The sequence below is a fragment of the Chenopodium quinoa genome, unplaced genomic scaffold (assembly GCF_001683475.1).
Source record: "Chenopodium quinoa cultivar QQ74 unplaced genomic scaffold, ASM168347v1, whole genome shotgun sequence".
Lineage (NCBI taxonomy): Eukaryota > Viridiplantae > Streptophyta > Magnoliopsida > Caryophyllales > Amaranthaceae > Chenopodium > Chenopodium quinoa.
In genome coordinates this window covers 5,893,341-5,910,512 of record NW_018742204.1, presented here as the reverse complement: position 1 = coordinate 5,910,512, position 17,172 = coordinate 5,893,341, and the positions used below count along the sequence as shown (strand labels likewise).

Below are 17,172 nucleotides of genomic sequence, written 5' to 3'. Positions count from 1 at the left end.
ATTTCTTATTGCTAATATCATGATTAGGTTATTTTATATTTGATTTGAATAACAGTTTATTGTTAAATTGCTTCCAATATTAATGTTTATTCTATTATATTTTTTATGATCACCACATTGCATGTTTTAAAGGGAATATATAATTGAAAATCACGCCTAATAAGATAATTTGGACAATCGGTTTAGGATCTTTTTTAATCTTGTTGTTTAATCAAGTGATCAAAATGTTTTAGAATTATGTGTTGCATTAATATTCAATCAATTTAGCATAAAAATATTTTGGAGCAAATTCAATCTTTGTTTGCATGCCTTTGAGATCGCAGGAATCACTTTTCACTATAGAATCGAGTAGAGGCCAATACGGGCGAATGTGACTCCATGACTCACTTCGTACCATCATCCCCGATCCTCCTTTCGTGGTTCCGAACCATATGGAGTTAGTAATCTCATGGATTATGAATAGGGTGTAACCTTCACGGGTCAATCATTGTTGCCTATCGTTGTCCCTTAATCGTGGTTGCCTTTTATGATCCGTGAACGGTTTACAAGTTCCTTAAAAACTTGTTGGCGGCTCCCTACTTTCCTTGTCCCTAATCGTATATGTCAATTCCTACTTCCTAAGAGTGCCAGTATTGGCGCCAGGCGTTACAGTTAAAAGTTGGCGCCAGTCTCTGTTTGCTGGCGTCAATTTCCCCCAATACCGAGCCAGAAATATGCATTCTAATTTCGACCGGTTTTTCGTATTGTTTGCTCGATCCTACTTCCTGATTGAATTTTTTCTCACTTTTCTGAAACCCATATGTGTTCTACATATGGACATAACCCTCTAGGAATTCATGCTCTATCTACCCGATTGAACGCTACTGGCAACAAAGGGTACATCTGAGATGTTGAATTCACCAAACCATGGAAGTGAGTTTTTTCCTAAAAACTCGGCGGTGTCCCATCCACACGCGTTAACCCTTCACGGTTAGGCTTCTACGCGGTGCATCTGGACAATTAACCATGGACCCTATTGACTAAACCATATCCCGAACTTTAGAGAACTAGAGCCATGGTTAGGTTGCGAACTCATTGCATCATATTGTGCCTACTTAACTAATTGTGCATTATTTGTTGTGCATATATATTCTATGTTCCTCTTAACCGTTTGTTGATTTGTGTTGAGACCAAAATTAATGACTTAAAGAACTTTGCCTAATTAATTAATTAATTAATTAATTCGAGTCAATAAAGTTTTTTTTTAATCGGAATTGACCTAGTACAACTTTAGGCATACCCCAGTTGAATAATAATATCGAAAACAGTCCCAGACCGAGGCTCCAGTATTGGTGCCAAAATCTGGGCTGTAGCGCCACTGTATGGTGTGTAGCGCCAGACATTTACTAAAAAGTCTGGTGCCAACCACCATATTGTGACGCCAGTCCTGTCGCTTGGCCGACAGTTCGGATTATTTGTTGAGTCATCACCTAATGTCTAATTAATCAGTTTCCTATTTAATTCGGTTAATTTTTCCGACAATAATGCTTAATTGAATTAATATTCGAGTTTAGGCACTAAGTCTCATGGTCTTACACAAGAGTCTTAACATGTCACCTACACTCACTAGTGTTAGCACACACTTTGAGTATACATCACCATGGCCATGTCTTAGGTTCATGCATAAGTCGGTCTTTTCCGTCATTTGAGTTGGGAGGTACATTCTATTCCTAATTCTTCATATCCCTTCACCTAAATCTTTTTTCACATTTTATTCCAATTTTTCTTCACTTCCTCCATCCATTGCATATCGAATAAAGCTCGAGTCAAATAATTAATAATAAGTATCCCCAAATTCCTTTCCCACAGTACTTGGTCGAGGAGAGAAGGGCGATTAATCAAGGACAACACCTTTGTTCAAGTCTTACTTTTTGATAAACCGATTCGTCAAAAGAGAAAGGCTAAGAAGATAATGGCAACTCAAGAAGAAGTCAATGAGCTTAGGAACCAATTGGTTACCATGACTGAAACACTGAAGCTACTCACCCTCAAGGTTGATGATCCCGTGAAGCAACAACAGATGAACCTCATGCAAGAGAATCTAAGCAAGATATCTAGTGACTATAAATTTCAGGGCATGAGTTCACAAGGGGTCTCGCTGGACAAGGAACTTCTTCCGCATAAGTTCAACGCCACTGACATCCCTAAATTCAAGGCAACAGATAACCCTTACTTCCATCTAAGAGCTTTTGAAACTATAATGAGCATTAAGGGTATCGATAAGAAGGTTTTCCCCTCTCTGTTCCCACTATCTCTTGAAACCGTTTGTCAACAATGGTTCTTCTCCCTTGACAAGGAGAAAACCTCTACCTGGGAATTAATAGTGAACGCTTTCGTTGATAGGTACAAGTGTAATATCCAAGTTGAAACCGACCATAGACAACTTGAGATGCTAAGACAAAAAGAGAATGAAGGCTTTATTTCTTTTTTTAATAAGTGGAGGGAAACTTCCTCCAAGATGATTGAGGTCCCCTCTGAAAAAGAATCCGTGAGGATGTTTATCAAGAATCTCCAAGAAAAGTATTCAAAGCACTTAAAATATCAACACAACTTGAATACTTTCAAGGTCGTCTATGACATAGGTATCGAGATCGAAGATGACCTCACAAAGCAAAAAGCTACTAACAATAGCAACCACGGTGGCTGGAAAGGAAAGAAGATCGACAATCCTTCTTCTTCCGAAAACTCCCACTCTAGTAATAATGTTAGTACCTTTGACCATGATGATGTCTTAGCCATGGATAATCAAGGATCTAAAAGGAAACCCAGGCGAGAGTTCACACCCATTGGAATGACTTACGATGCTGCTTTTGATCGTCTCTATGATCGAGGATTAATCAAACCTATTGGCCCTACCGAGGATCCAACACTAGAAAATCGATCTTCGAGATGGAATCCAAATTCCTATTGCAAGTACCATCGAGGAAACGGTCATACCACTGATGAATGCTACAGGTTTCAAAATCTCATTCAAGACCTCATAGAAGCAAACAAGGTCCCATTGCCTCTAGCTAGCGAGAAGACTGGGTGATGATGAAGCAAATGACACAAGAGAAGAGGCGAGCTTCAACGACAAGATTTCGTGACCTCTTTTTCTATTTCTTCTTCATTTTTTCCTTTCCCCAATAAGTCTAGCATAGGCACCTTTTCTTTTCTTTTAGATTAATAGGATTTTTTGCTTTTTCCCTTTGTTAATAAAATGGGCATTTATTTCCTTGCATATGATCATCACATTGCATTGCAAAAAAAAAAAATCCATGTCGAATTAAGCACAAGGTATACCAATGATTTGAGGCACCCCTTGTAGCCACATCATATCTCCTTTCGCTTTTCTAATTTACATCCTTTCTTCATAAACCACTTTGAGCCTCGTCTAACGATAGATATTTATTTTTTCAACCTACATCTATCTAACCTTGGGATGGGATGGTGTGCAACTTATGCAATTTTCAAAGAACAAAGCTTGAGTGATTTCAGAAAATCAAAATAGAAAAATAAGCAAAAAAAAAATAATAAATAAAAGCGTACAAAAGGGCAAGTGTTCCAATGTCTTTGATATGAAAATATCTTTGATATGAGCACGTCTCAGATTGCGTCTTTTATCGAGTGCTCGGTACCGTGCCTGAGAAACATGAATGCCAAGTGAGTGATAGACCGCATGATCGGGATTGCCCACACTTATTAAAATAAAATAATTGCTAAAGCAAAAGAAAGAGCTAAAAAAAAAAGAGTAGAAAACCTCAAGCATGAAAATATAAGTATTCAAAAGCAAGGTTGCACACTTTGGGGGCTTATCTAGGGTCTTGAGCCTTTATCCCCTTCTCCTTTAAACCTTTAGCCTAACCACGTTACAACCCTTAAAAAGACCTTTTTGAGGTATACACACTTGTGCGAGGTTTGGTTAGAGCTACGTTCGACCTGATTCCTAACGGATACGTAGGAAACCTTACATCGAGGTGCGGCCGTAATAAAAATGCATTCATATTCATATTCACACACTTGCACCATGATCATATCAAGGAATTCCCGATTCTCATACCTTTTCATTTAGAGCTAGACTTGGGGGCTTTATCCCTATATTATTAGCTTACCTAGCCTAAGAGTCACCACCATTTGACTCTTTTCAATAATATATTTTTCCACACACTTAACCCTTGCGGCCTAGCTTTAGAGTCACTTTCACACACATCACAAATACATGACCAAATATACTTCCCTTAGGAATCCTTTGTCATGAAATCTTAACGCTGAAGCATGCTTCGTCAAAATCACTCATAATTGTCATTACATAGAAGTATGAAGTGCTTAGCCTCCGTGCCTAAGTTACCCAAATGCTTTCATCATGGAGTCAACAGTTGAGATAGCCTAGGATGAATTAATCCTTGAACCTTGAGAGATAGTATCAAACAACATTTGACTAAGCTCATTCAGCATGCATCTTCAAACTTTTGATTTTCTTTTTCACGTCTTTCTTTTTCGGGAGAAAGTCGGTACCCTCCACAAAATTGACGGAAAATTTTTGCTTTTTTGCTTTTTTCGAGTCGCACGATCACATTACAATGCACACATGAGTCATGTACACATTGAGTCATGTCGTTCCATATCACTTTGATTTGAGTCTAAGACATGTGTCATTTCACTTCGAGTCGAGTCAACCTCGAGTCAGTCAAACATATCGAGTCCAGTTTATGCCTCGAGTCATGTTAAGTCAATGAGTCAAGCAATTCTAAACGTTAGGTCAACCCTAAGATGATTAAAAAGATTGGCAAAGTTCTATAGTCAAAAATAAATACAGGTGCAGCAGAATAGGGAAGACCATACTCCAATTCTTGGCGCCAGAGATGTTTCAGCAACGACAGAACTCGAAGCCTCTTAGAAAGGTGATTTCAACCTCATGCAGCAATTTCGGGTTCTTTGGTACGCCAGTTAGCCCCTATAAGCAATTTGAAATGATTAGTAGTCGGCTAGATTACAATCGTAGTAAGTGATTGACCTGACAAAAGATCGTCTCACTTAGCTTAAGCACCTAAGTATTGGCTCATTACAAGCACCAAAGCATCGGTTCAAAAGCAAGCACTCAAACGACAATATTTCCAAATATGGATTGTCGCGCATTCTTATTAACGATAAGGTTTTCTAAAAACTGGATTGTCATCCCCAACTGACAATATTTCCAAAAATGGATTGTCGTGCATCTTCTTCAACGACAATTTTTCCAAGATTGGATTGTCATCTCTGGCAAAGTTTACAAGCGTGGATTATCGTGCTCCTTCTTTGTTTGGCAATTTTTTCAAAGATTGGATTGTCATCGCTGGCAAGTTTTCCGAAATTGGATTGTCATACACCCAGTTCCCTATAGCAAAATTTCCCAAAGGATTGTCGTAGGTCTCTATTCATTATAAATTTCGGCAAAGTTCCTCAACGTGGATTGTCATTCATTTCAGTAAGTGGCAACTTTTCCGAAGTGGATTGTCGGTCGACTCTTTTTTTGCAAATGTTCCAAGATGCGGATTGTCAATAGTGGCAATATTTCCCCAAAAGGATTGTCGTATAGCGTTGGCAAATTTCCAAGGTGGATTGCTTTCAAGAGTTATATTCCAAGATGTGGATTGTCGATCATTGCAAAGTTCTTATGAAAGATTGTTACAAAGCATTGGCAACTTTTCCAAAGATTGGATTTTTGCCAAATTTTCCGAGATACGGATTTTCGCTTCATCATGACAACATTTCCAAGGATGGATTGTTACGTGGCATTGACAACTTTCCCTAAATCGGATTGTCATACATCATACAAGAGTTGTGTTGGCAACTATTCCCAAAGAAAAGAGGATTGTCATCACAGTAAAAGCACCGACATACTGGTTCACAAGCAGCAAAGCGCCGACGTACTGGCACAACAAATATTAAAAAGCAGTGATCTTTCGAAGACTATCACAACGAAAGAGGATAGTTTCAGGCGAAGCGATCTTCTAATTTGGAAGCAGTTAAAAGGCGTAGCGGTTTTCAAGCGGGATGGCATTCTCTAGCTTGCAGGTGGTCATCAAAACAACAGCAGCAGCAAATAGGTTACTTTCAGAGACGTGTGCCCGACGGTGCAAGATACGCGTTTCTTAACTCTTTTATCTGTTTTTCAGGTATCGACGTTACAAGATTGATTTAGGATCACAGAACGTTCTGAATCATTTTCCGTCCCTATCGATACTTTGACTTTCGTTTTCGAAACTTGCGTTTCTCCAAACTCAGTCAAAGTGGGGGCTTCTATAGACACCCATTTGTGTCTCCCCAAAACCAAACCCAGTGATGAGTACCTTTCACGTCGAATCATAATCGAATGAAACGAAAGTGTTGAAAGGTCTAGTGTTGTGGAAAGTTTTAATTCTTTTCTTTTCTCTTCTCTCTGTTTTTGAAAACTTTATTTTAAGAAAACAGCCAATCCAGTTTGGTTGGTCCATGATATGGGTCCAATAGTGATGTAGTTGGATGGGGTTTGCAAATACCTTTCCAACGATATATTATAAGCCCAATTCCGATGAATATTGAGGAAGTTATGGCCAATTTACTAAACTGGGTCCAGTTTGAGCTTTAAGTACGGCCCAATGATCTAGGGGAGGGCCTAATATGATTTATCATTCCGAATGTAATTAGGAATGGTTTTGGTCTTCTAGAAGTTTCTAGAGGGTTTTATCATTCTTAATTCAATTAGGATTCTTTAGAGTTTTAATTAGATCAAATAGCATTTTCGACTGAAATTATATTATTTTCACTTCTAGTACGGGAATTTTATCAGAATTTCGAAAATGCGTTAAAATCCGATTTGGCGTCCAACCCCAGGCCTTGGCGCCTGGAACCAGGATTGGCGCCAGACGCCAGCCATTGGCGCCTGGCGCTAGCCACTGGTCCTGGCGCCAATGAGCCAAGGCTGGCGCCAAGATGGTTCTTTGATCTTCAAACTCTGTTTTGATAAATTATCTTTTTTGGCTGATTTTCTCTATAAATATCGTATCAAAACTCCGTTTTCAGGGACAAAAATTCACCAACTATCTTCATCATCGATTCTCTTCATTCATCAAGGCTTTTAATCAATTCTCTTTATTCATTCATCATCTTTTGTTCAACAATTACTTTATGAATCATTGATCTTTCATTCATTCTTTCTAAACTTTACCCTTTAACACAAAATTCCGCATTCACAAGATCTAGAAACACCTAGCCATATTCGAAGTTGCCTTCGCCCTAGACGTGAAAGGTTTTAATTTCTGAGGGTTTGGTCCCAAATCTCTCTTTCAATTATTTAATTTAATTGTTTTGATTATTTATTTTCCTTGAAGTTACTAACATGTGTATTTTGTAATTAGAAAGAGGTACGAGGCATCCAAGTAAGTACTTTAATGGTTTAATTGATTTCATGATGTAGAAATCATGTTTATATTGTTATTTTGATATTCCTAGTATCATGTCTAGGTTAATTTTAATATCAAATATGAGTGCTATGATGCCTTTGATTCTCTTCCTAATATTTATGATTGTTAGTATCATGTTAGGGCTAAAGATTTGATTTTTATTGCTTAGTGACATGCTAGGGTTTGTTATTAATCTTGTTAGTATCATGCCTAGGATCTTGCTATGTTTATTATGCCTTAATATTAACATGAACATGATTATGATTATAATTGTTATAATAATTTATGAATATTATTATTATTATTTTGATAATGATTATTTTTATTCATGATTACTATTATTATTATTATGATGATTATTATTATTATTATTCATAATGATTATTTATTATGTTGCTTGATATGTATTATATTTTATATTATTGTTTGATCACCTTTATGCATGCTTAAAGGGAATTGGTACTTGCAATCATGCTTAATAAGATAATTAATAATCTTGTTAGGTTAATTGTGATTATAATTCAAGTGATCGCCAATAATAGTTTATTTGTGCATTAAATTCAACCAACATAGATTAAACAGGTTTAGTGTTAAATCTATTGATTGTATGTTAGTCAGAAAGCGCACATGAATACGAGCAGAATAAAGTAGAGGCCTATTAGGGCAGGTTCAATCTCTTTTAGGTTGGATTTGTACCATCATCTCCGAACCCTTATTTGGTTCATGACCTTATGGAGTTGACGATCTCTTGGATCGTTAAGGGTGTAACCTTCACCTCGTGAACGGTTTACAAGTTCCTTAAAAACTTGTTGGCGACTCTTTTGCTCTATTTTCTTCCCTTTTGGACGCCACCGTACTTTATTGTATGATCACAGTGGGGTTCAAGCTAGTGGGATTTTTAAAGGCTTGAAATTATTCCCTACAGCGCGGAATGTGCGTAATTAACCAATTTAATTACTTATTATTATTTCTTATTGCTAATATCATGATTAGGTTATTTTATATTTGATTTGACTAACAATTTATTGTTAAATTGCTTCCAATATTAATGTTTATTCTATTATATTTTTTATGATCACCACATTGCATGTTTTAAAGGGAATATATAATTGAAAATCACGCCTAATAAGATAATTTGGACAATCGGTTTAGGATCTTTTTTAATCTTGTTGTTTAATCAAGTGATCAAAATGTTTTAGAATTATGTGTTGCATTAATATTCAATCAATTTAGCATAAAAATATTTTGGAGCAAATTCAATCTTTGTTTGCATGCCTTTGAGATCGCAGGAATCACTTTTCACTATAGAATCGAGTAGAGGCCAATACGGGCGAATGTGACTCCATGACTCACTTCGTACCATCATCCCCGATCCTCCTTTCGTGGTTACGAACCATATGGAGTTAGTAATCTCATGGATTATGAATGGGGTGTAACCTTCAAGGGTCAATCGTTGTTGCCTATCGTTGTCCCTTAATCGTGGTTGCCTTTTATGATCCGTGAACGGTTTACAAGTTCCTTAAAAATTTGTTGGCGGCTCCCTACTTTCCTTGTCCCTAATCGTATATTTCAATTCCTACTTCCTAAGAGTGCCAAGCATATTCACACATGCTTTAACATAGGCGCACTTCAAACGACGCCTACAATTTGGCGACTCCACTAGGGAGGATTCTTGGTTATTTATCGATTTGAGTGATCGGTATGTAATTAAGATGAGTGGATGAGACGTGAAAGATTCTTGAAAAATATTCCTGTGAGTAATTTGGCATTGTTGCATAAGCTTAGACGTTTTAACGTCGTATTTAGGTTTGTCCCGTAGGAAAAATTGAATAACTTGATTGCGTACGAAGGAAAACAGGGCACCAGTCAGATTATCTGACTGCCGTGCCACGGCAGAATCTGCCGTGTTACGGTGCGCAGCACCGTGGCACGGTGCTCTCTTCCGTGTCACGGCAGTCCTAAAATCAGTTCGGTGGCTTGTTTTATCTTCTCACGGTCAACTTCCTTCGATTTTTCTGAAAAAACGTGTGTGTTCTACATGCATCTTAACCCCGGGGGATTTAAGCTCTATCAACCCAAAAACGCTCATGGCAATAAGGGTTCATCCGAGTTATTAAATCCACCCAAACCATGGAGTTGAGTTCGATTTCAACACGAACTCGCGGAGCCGCCCGTTGGCATACACCCTTAAGGGAGGCTGCCTTGCTGACGCGTCCAAACTCTTAACCATGGTACCTTATTGACACCAAATAAACCTGACCATAGTCGAACATAGAACTTGAACTTAGGTTGCGAACTATTCTTTGCATCATTGTGCCTACGTGTTTTATGTTTGGTTGTTTTGATCCTAACCCTAACGATCTTTCTCTGTCTATGGTGGATTATTTTATGAATAACGATTGCCAATGGACCGTACTCACTTAGTAATTAGTGCAAACTAAAAAAAAAAAAAATTCTCGTGCCACGTCATCATCCACCGTGTCACGGCAGTTTCCACCGTGGCACGGTGGATTTCCCAAAAAAAAAGAAAAAAAATCCCGTGCCACGTCAGCATCCACCGTGTCACGGTAAATTAAACCGTGTCACGGCAATTTCCAACGTGGCACGGTGGATTTCTAGCAAAAAAAAAATCCCGTACCACGGGAAAGTTCACCGTGTCACGGCAGTTTCCACCGTGGCACAGTGGAATTCCAGCAAAAAAAAAAAAACCACCGCGTCACGGCAGCTTGTACCGTGACACGGTACAGTTTTCCGTGTCACGATGCCCTTGAAATAAGTCCATTCAGCTCTTTTTTTTTAGTCTTTCGTGTTAATTTGGTCCTCGCGTCAGTCATTTTGGTTATTGTTCACATGTCTAGCCATACGATCATAACACGAGTCTTATAACATCACTTAGTCACTCACGAGTCAAGTATAGTCCACACACTTTTTTTATGTTTCGACTTGAGTCGTGCACCAGGTCGTTTATGATCGTGTATTAGGTTCATGCACCCTTTTTTCGTCATAATAAAAAAATGAGTGGAGTTTTCTCACCTGTTTTCAAATGTCTATTTTTTTCCTTCCTTTCCTATGAGCAATGAGTCAAACAATTAAGTGAATCATTTTATTTCACAGTACTTGGTCAAGGAACAGGGGTAGATTAATACGGTTCGAGTCATTACCGCAACAATCTCTCAGATCTAATAGGCGTTTAAAGAGAACTTTGCCATCTCCATTACTTATCACCTTTCAATGGCCACTAAAGAAGATATTGAGAACATCAATAAATCCATCGAGGCACTGTCTGCCATGATGCAAACCCTTACCACTAGGGTCACTACCATGGAACAAAACAAGGTCACTGTTTCCACCCTTGACAAACTGAAGGAACAAATGAGTAAGATTTATGAGGATTTCACTTATGTGGAACGGCCTCCCACTCCTTTGGATGTGAAGGACAAACTCCCTGAAAAGTTCTCCACTGCTGATGTTCCAAAGTTCAAGTCTACTGACAATCCAATATTCCATTTGAAGGCGTTATCTGCAACCATGGCTCTTAAGCTAGGGATTGGACGTAACACTCTTCCCTACGGTGTTCCCTCTCTCCTTAGAACATGCTTGCCAACAATGGTTTTATTCCTTAGATGCCAAGCATACTACGACTTGGCAAGATGTCACCGACAGTTTCATGAATCGTTACAAGTGTAACATTCAAACTAAAACTTTTGAACGTGAACTTTCCATTCTCAAACAGAAAGAGAATGAAGGCTTCACCGCTTACCTGAACAGGTGGAGGGAAACAGCTTCACTCTTGGTAGATCCTCCTAAAGAAAGAGAGATGGTTCGCCTCTTTATCCAAAATCCGACTCATAAATATAGGGAACATCTCAAATTTCTTCCACTGAACACTTTCGAAGCTGTATATGACATCGGCATCAATGTCGAGGATGAGCAATAAAGACTGCTGGTAGTAACAATAATAACACTTGGAAAAACAAGAAGAACGACCATCCTTCTTCTTCGTCTTCTAAGCACGAAAATACTACCACAATATAAGCCAAGTTGATCTCAATGAAGTGTTACGGTCAAGGCTTGATCATACCTATTGGGCCATTTCCAGAGCCAAAACCTGAAGAAAGGAGCACCAAATGGAATCCCAATGCCCATTGCAAGTACCATCAAGGAAGGGGCCACACTACGGAGCAATGCTGGAATTTGAAGGACGTCATTCAAGACTTGGTGGATGCAAACAAACTTCATGTCCCTCCAGGCGGCAAGAAGTAATGAACACAAGGCGCACAGCAGATCCTTCGTGCAAGATTTCATGATTTCTTTCTTTATCATTCATCTCCATTCCCCCATTCATGTCTAGCATAGGTTTTCCATTTTAAATTTTTATATGTTTCATGTGTTTCGTTCACCTTTTCCATTAATAAAATGAGCAAATTTCCTTTACATCTCGATCATAGAATTTTTCATTCATTCATTCATTCTCAAAAAAAAAATAATAAAAAAAAATCAATTACCGAACTAAACCTAAGGTACACCAATGACTTGAGGCACCTTTGCAACCATGTCATTCCCTGTTAACCATTCAATCACACACTAGTGGAAAAAATCTCATTCGTAACAGGCTATTTGTAACGGGCAAAGCTTTGCCCGTTACAATTAAGATATTCGTAACGAGCGAAATAGTGTCCGTTACGAATACGTATGTATTCGTAACGGGAAAATTAGTGCCCGTTACGAATAAATAAGTATTCGTAACGGACACTATTTTGCCCGTTACGAATATTATATTACACATAAATGACCAAACTTGGCCCAACTGATGAGAGGAGAGCCTAATACTTGGCTTTTTAGGGTTTCACCTCTTTCTCTCTCATTAGTCCCTCACTCCCCCCCTCTCTCTCTCTCTCTCCTCTCCTCCCCTCCCCGTCATTCACCTCTTTCTCTCATTTCGAGGAGCAACGAGCAGCGATTGCGTTCATCTTGAGACGAGCAACTTGACCGGCGGCTTCTTACAAGAGTTCTCAAGCGGCGTCGTTTTTGGTCGGAGGTGTAACCGGCGGTGACGGAACTCTTGCTCGAAAACCCACTGCGGTTCGACCAGGGTCCGAACCCGGTTAGCGGCGATTGTGGCGACATTGAGAACAACCAAGCCCATAGGCTTCTTCCTCTTTAGATCTAAATCGTTGAACGAACCAATGCTAGGTAAGATTTTTCTCTTTGTAATCATCGAATACTAAGTTGGAAGATTTATCAATTTGAATGTGGGAAGATTTATCAATTTGAATGTGGTAAACGATGATTGTCTGAGTTGATTCAACTGTATTTTTTGAAATTTATGTTGTTATTAATTGATTTAAGTGTCTGGGTACTGGATTTTTTTTTATATTTTGTGCTGAATTTTTGAAGATTCAGGAATGATTATTGTCTTTTTTTAGATCTAAAGTTTTTGATTTTATTCCAATTCTATCTTCATCTTGTATTTTAATCTCCTCAATTTTTTTAGCTCTCTAATTTGAGTGATTTCTGATTTTTCAACTTTAGTTTTATTTTTTATTTGAATTATGTTAGATATAAAATTTCTGATTCTCATTTTAAAATTACCTAGATCTATATTTTCTGTTTTGATGCAATTTGTTATGATTTTGTGCATTTACTGTTTTGATCCAATATATCATACAGAATACATTCCTGCTGTTTCTTTTTGATGTTCTTATTTAGTTATATTTTTTTATAAGAAGAAGCATAATCTTGTAGATTCTTGTTTGAATCGTTTCTTTTTTTGATAGATTGTTTGAATCGTTTCAGTAAGTGCATTAAAAATATCAATTTTCTTAAAAATTTTCTTACTAATACATTAGAGGTAATAGTGATTAATGCTTAATGATATTGAAAATTTGAACATTAAAAAAGAATCTGATGGAGTATATCAAATACTATATACTCCGTAGTAATTTCCAATATATTTTACTCCATGGATAATTTTTAAATAGCCCAATATATGATTATTATGAAGGGTATTATAATATATCATACGAAGTACAAAATCTTTAGCTAGGGGAGTTGGATCAATGTGGCTATGGGTACTATCTTTGCACAGGATATATGCATCACTTTTTTGAAGTTTTTAATTTAATTATGCTTTTTTTGCTTAAAAAAAGGATTTGAAGAATGAACAATATATCAAGAATTCCTCAATATATATATATATATATATATATATAGAATGTCAAGCAGAAGGAAATTATGGGGATTCTCTTTTTCATATTTTTATATATTATGTGGATGAACATCAATATAAATACCACTTCGTATGTTGCTTCAGAGAATGCCTAGCATATACTTTTAAAATGGCAGATTATATGTCCTTAGTCTCACTGGTTGTTGGTAAGACCATCTATTACTTCAATGAAAGTTTAGGTGGTTAGGTAATGAAAGGAAATTTTGCAAGTCACTTGGAGTTTCATCATCATAAATGTAAATTCTCATACCTTGCTCAGAGATGAATCTTGTTTGCGTTAGTAATCTTGGATGCCTTAATGTTATTTGTCAGTGAGCAGACAAGGGTTCTGTTAACAAGTGCTGCTCATTTCTATTTGAGGAAAGCCGAGCTATTTTACTCTCAGGACCTGCTGGTTAGTCTTCTAGTAGTTATGCTTCCTTTTTCAAACCCTAATTGTATGCATGAAGAAAATTAATTGCTCCAGCTTATCATTCTTTCCTTTTTATTTTAGTCTTTCAAAAGGTCCACCTCAGAGACTACTCTGGAGCGTCTTTCAGGTCTATTTGGGTCATTTTCTGTGCTGCCTGCAAAGGAAGAACCCAAAGATAATATGTTCAAAATTTTTGAAATTATCGGTTAATTTTTTGGAGACCAATTTGTCATTATATTCATTATACAAAAGAATCATAAGGTTGAAAATTTTCACCGACAAGAGTACAGATGTATTATTATTTAAACATATTAGAACTTATTAACCATCTGGTTTGCTACATTTGCTATGTACATTTGCTACAACATAGTATAACTGAGAAATGCTAACAATTAGAAGAGGGTAAGTATTGAGGAAAATTAAATCCCCTAAATTTTTAGTCATATTCTTTGTTGTGGAATGATTATAACTGGTTTATGTGATTGTAATTCAGAAATCAATGTGCATGTACTATCTTGCGGAAGTTGTGTTTTTGGCTGCCTTGATCTGTATCACACTCCTTGTGTTCCACACTCATACGTCGAGGTCAACCTTTGTTGGGATCTTTTGTGACGTCTTTGGGATCATTCTCTATGGTGCACCTCTCACTGTTATGGTATGAATTTTGCATCTGTACTAGTATTTTTCGATGTTAGCTTTGTAACATTGATGTTAATTACAAGTTGTTACACGCATATCATGTACTGAATTATGAAAAAATGTTTGTTTGGCACAAACAGTACAAGGTCATAAAAACAAAGAGTGTTGAATTCATGCCATTGACTCTTTCATTGCTGGTTTGTCTAATGGAGTTATTTAGAGTGCATACACCTTCATTAGATTTGATCCTTACATTCTAGTAATCAATTATACCTCATTTCATCTAGTGATTCTCAATGTAAGCGTTACAATGCTTGTAATTTGTATCCTAATCCTTTGTTTCTTTGTTGCGCGCAGATTGGCAATGGGGTTGGAGCCATACTTGCCGTAGCACAACTGATCTTTTACGCTTGCTACTATGGGTCTACACCGAAGGAGGGGAAGCCCGTGAAGGACCCGGTGAAGCCAACAGCATCACAAGTGCAGATGATTGTTTCTGCCGTCTAAATATGATACTCAGTTTAATCTAGCTGCCATTTTAATTTGTTCTTGTGTTGGCTAGCTTGTGTGTTTTTTGCTAGCGTAGGTAGTGATTTTGGTTATAGCTTAAAAACAGTAATATTAATATGGATGAGCTTAGGAGATTTTGATGTTGTAATATGGATGAGATTAGGAGATTTTGATGTTGTAACAAAAATTAAAATGGTGTGCAAAATCCAGCATTTTGCTAGAATTTTTTTTTAAAATTTGATTATACAGTATTCATAACGAGCAAACCATGTCCCGTTACGGATAACGGGGTTATTTGTAACGAGCACTTGAAAAGCCCGTTACGAATAACCTACTATTCGTAACGGGCTTTTCAGGTGCCCGTTACGAATAACCTACTATTCGTAACGGGCTTTTTAGGTGCCCGTTACAAATAACAAAGGCCATCCGTAACGGCCGCATACGTAACGGACGCTGCCCGTTACGGATGGGCAGTTTTTGCCCGTTACGGATGACCTTTTTTCCACTAGTGACATTTCATTTCTTCATCAACCATTTTGAGCCTCGTCTAATATTTGGCCTTCATTTCTTCAACTCACATTCACTTAACCCTGGGATTGGAAGATGTGTAATTGCATAACATTCAAAAGCATGTAAAAAAAAAGGCAGCAAGGTAACAATAAAACAATGTCTAAAGGCAAGTGTTCCAATGTCTTTGATACGAACACGTCTCGAATTGCGTCTCTTATCGAGTGCTTGGTACCGTGCCTGAGAAACATGAATGCTAAGTGAGTGATGGACCGCATGATCTGAGATTGCCTACATTGATTCAAAAGAATGAAAAAAAAATTCAAAGCAAAAAAAAAATGTTGAAAATAAACTTGCAAAATTCAAAATTTTCAAATTCACAATTACACATCTTGGGGGCTTCTCTCGGGTCTTGAGCCTTTTACCCCTTTCTTCCTTAAACCATCAACTTAACCACACTACAACCCTTGAAAGACCTCTTTGAGGTGTACATACACTTGTGCAAAGTTCGGTTAGAGCTACGTTTGGCCTGATTCCTAACGAATACGTAGGCAACCTCACATTGAGGTGCAGCCACATTCATATTCATATCTATGCATGATCGAGTCAAAAAATATCCAATGCTTATCTCTATATCCCTACCCATTTAGAGCTAGACTTGGAGGCTTGAACCCACATCACATTAGCTTACCAAGCCTAAAGAGTCATCATCTTTGACTCTTCACACATATATTTCCATCACCATAACCTTTGCAGCCTCACCTTAGTATCACTTTCACACACTTTTTTCACACATACATATCCATATCATCTTTCCCTTAGGAACCCTTTATCATGAAATATTGTTTCCCTACCGCGCATGCTTCATCATCTTTCAAGACAACATTCATCAGAAGAAACGTTGTATACTTGCTTAGCCTCTTGACCTGAGCAATATTCATTGTTTCATGCATCGCATAATGTGCTGAATAACATTTATATATCAATGATTTGTAATAATACAAAGCATATCGTTCTTAGCTCCTTGACCTAAGCAACGTTCATAATCACTTCATCTAAATACGTGCTTAGCTTCCAGACCTAAGTGATGTTCAAAATCGCTTATTTACACCATATATGATGCTTAGCTCCATGACTTAAGTTCATTCATCTATCGTGTCACATGATGTAATTGTCCTTAGCCTCCTGGCCTAAGAACATGCATCATGCATACATTATTTTCAGAACAAGCAATTCAATCCATACGATTCATTTCGTCTTGCTCAAGGAGGAAGTTCAAAACTTCTTCCCTTTTTCGTTATTTTATTTTGGGGAAGTTCAAAAACTTATTCAAATTTTTTATCGAGGGAAGTTCGAAAATAAAATTTCATTTCTCACGTCTTTCTTTTTCGGGAGAAAGTCGGCACCCTCCACTCGTCTCATGACAAAAATGATGG

General features: G+C 37.5%; 1 protein-coding gene across 3 annotated transcripts; it reads left to right on the top strand.

Annotated features, from left to right (window-relative positions):
• The first annotated feature begins 12,243 nt into the window (after positions 1–12,243).
• LOC110706483 (bidirectional sugar transporter SWEET4-like) lies at positions 12,244–15,422 on the top strand. Of its 3 annotated transcripts, XR_002508374.1 has the most exons (5): positions 12,244–12,632; positions 13,981–14,062; positions 14,162–14,482; positions 14,574–14,735; positions 15,077–15,422. XR_002508374.1 is itself a non-coding variant. In XM_021884431.1 (3 exons), exons 1-3 carry the CDS (start codon positions 13,967–13,969, stop codon positions 15,224–15,226), a joined length of 408 nt encoding a protein of 135 aa, XP_021740123.1. In that variant the 5' UTR covers positions 13,710–13,966; the 3' UTR covers positions 15,227–15,422. The 3 variants fall into 3 exon arrangements, 1 of the variants encoding a protein (XP_021740123.1); XR_002508373.1 differs by lacking the exon at positions 14,162–14,482 and having other exon boundaries at positions 12,254–12,632; XM_021884431.1 differs by lacking the exons at positions 12,244–12,632; positions 14,162–14,482 and having other exon boundaries at positions 13,710–14,062.
• Positions 15,423–17,172: the final 1,750 nt, after the last annotated feature.

Coding starts and splice junctions, on each gene's coding strand:
- LOC110706483 (XM_021884431.1), top strand. CDS start 13,967: ATGTTATTTGTCAGTGAGCAGACAAGGGTTCTGTTAACAAGTGCTGCT. Junction 14,063..14,573: donor TTTACTCTCAGGACCTGCTG/GTTAGTCTTCTA, acceptor ATTGTAATTCAG/AAATCAATGTGCATGTACTA. Junction 14,736..15,076: donor GTGCACCTCTCACTGTTATG/GTATGAATTTTG, acceptor TGTTGCGCGCAG/ATTGGCAATGGGGTTGGAGC.